General features: G+C 37.5%; 1 protein-coding gene across 1 annotated transcript; it reads left to right on the forward strand.

The window, feature by feature from the left end:
- Window positions 1–232: 232 nt before the first annotated feature.
- On the forward strand, window positions 233–1888 carry LOC311067851 (free fatty acid receptor 2-like; the record flags this gene model as incomplete). The annotated part of the gene is made up of 2 exons (XM_084089998.1): window positions 233–337; window positions 977–1888. The coding sequence occupies exons 1-2, from the start codon at window positions 293–295 to the stop codon at window positions 1886–1888; spliced, it is 957 nt and encodes a 318-aa protein (XP_083946124.1). The 5' UTR covers window positions 233–292.
- Window positions 1889–2180: the final 292 nt, after the last annotated feature.

A 2180-nucleotide genomic window follows, 5' to 3' on the forward strand; every position in this document is an offset into this window, starting at 1 on the left:
AGCAATGTTTCATGTCAAAATACTTCCGATGTAAAAACAAAATATCAACCAATATTTTCATGTGTTTTTTGATATCTAACCATGTTTGTGAGGTTTGCATGTTTGCACTCCTACGAGTTTTGATAGTGGACACTTCCTGAATTCAGATGCAATACATGTTTTGCATTTTAGCTGTGTCTGCTGTAATACGTGATTACAGTCACGTAATCTTACAATTTTAAAGAGACAGATCTGCTCTTAATCATCCTGTGCAGTGAACTGTGCTCAGTCTGACTACTCTCAAGGGACGTCTATGATCATACTAAATCTAAGAAGACCAGGGAAGCAAACTTTTGTGGTAAGTACAGACGACTATTACTCAGTTTTCATATTAGTGACTTTTCCTTTGTGTTGAAACAACAATTTATTTCAAATAAACATACCTCTCAAAAATGTATTTGGATGAGTCTGAATGACATAGCTTCTAGAGAAATGCACAAAAAAAAAGAAAATATTAAAATGAAATAAAAATAAACCATACCATTTGGTTTTATCTAGTACAATGACTTTCTGAAAAAATTTTAAGCGTGACTTTCATGTCTGAATATATTTTTAGGGCATTATGGCTGTTCTTTAGTGTTACTTTTTAGAAAAATGTGCACTGAAGTTGCACAGGAAATTGAAAAAAGCTAAATAAATAAATAAATAATCCAAGTAATTTTATTAGATAACAAAACCAAGGGGCATGGTTTATTTATTTTATTTTTTTTGTAATGCAACTTCTCCTGTGCATGATCATAGTGCCCTAAACATTTAGACATGATGGTCACATTTAAAAATGCCTCAAAGTCACATTTCTTTTATTTTTTTATTTTTAAGCCACTCTATCAATAGTGTTGGCTAAATCATAATCTAAGTAAAAGTACTTATAAATGTTGCATTTTAACTCTCATATAAGTTGTATGATAAATGTCAATCTCTTTTTGCTACTTTTCAGAGTCCTTTCACATGCAAAATGACAAACCACTGGGTCATTTTAGCCGTCTACATCGTGACGTTTCTAATCGGCTTGCCGGCCAATCTCCTGGCCATGTGCACGTTCATAAGGAAACTCGGTGACAAACCCAGTCTGAATGACATCCTTCTCTTCAACCTGACAGCGTCCGACTTGGTCTTCCTTTTCTTTCTGCCCTTCAAGATGTATGAAGCTGCTGTAGGAATGAACTGGTACTTATCCAAGAGCCTGTGCTCGATCGCGTCCTTCTTCTTTTTCACCACAATTTACACCAGCTCCCTGTTGCTCATGGCTATAGCCATGGATCGCTACTTAGGACTGGCGTTTCCGTTCAAATACAGACTTATGCGAAAGCCTCTTTACGCCTCGGTTTGCAGCGTCTTCATCTGGCTGTTCAGTGCCGGTCATTGCAGCATCGTATTCATCATCGTCCACATGCCACAGCCGAACCGCACTGAACCCAAAACCGTCTGCTATGAGAATTTCACCGAGAACCAAAAGAAGATCTTGTTACCAGTTCGTTTCGAGTTTTTTGTGGTCATGTACTTGCTACCGCTCTTAGTTTGCATCTTCTGCTATATTAGCTGCATCTATATCTTGTATAGCAGGCCTCACATAGCCAAAGTGAAAAAGCAAAGGGCCATTGGGATGGCGTTGTGCACGCTGACCATCTTTTTACTCTGTTTTCTGCCCTATAACCTGTCCCATCTGGTGGGTTTCAGCACCAACAAGAGCCCGTTGTGGAGGTACTACACACTCCTGCCCAGCACGCTCAACACATGCCTCGACCCATTCGTCTTCTACTTCTCATCCTCCACTTTCCGTGAAAGCGCGACGATCGCTTTTCTCAAGAAATGGTGTTTTAGGCATAAGAAAAGTGCAACACTGAACTGAAGACTATATCAAAATTAACAGCTTTTGCATTTGAATGTCACTATGTCATGGCTTCTTGTAAATCACAAGGTTTATTTTCCTTTTTCATCTTCCTAGTACTAGTAGGCCAGTGAAGAAATTGTAAGATTTGTAAGTCTCTTTCTGCTCACTAATGCAACATTTATTTAATAAATATTTTTACTAAACAGTAATATTTTGTAAAATTTTGTATAACTGTTTTCCAAGTTCGTATATTGTAAAGTGTAATTTATTCCTGTGAAGCAAAGCTAAATTTTCAGCATCATTACTCCAG

The sequence above is a fragment of the Abramis brama genome (assembly GCF_963993115.1).
Source record: "Abramis brama genome assembly, chromosome: 17".
NCBI classification, from domain to species: Eukaryota; Metazoa; Chordata; class Actinopteri; order Cypriniformes; family Leuciscidae; genus Abramis; species Abramis brama.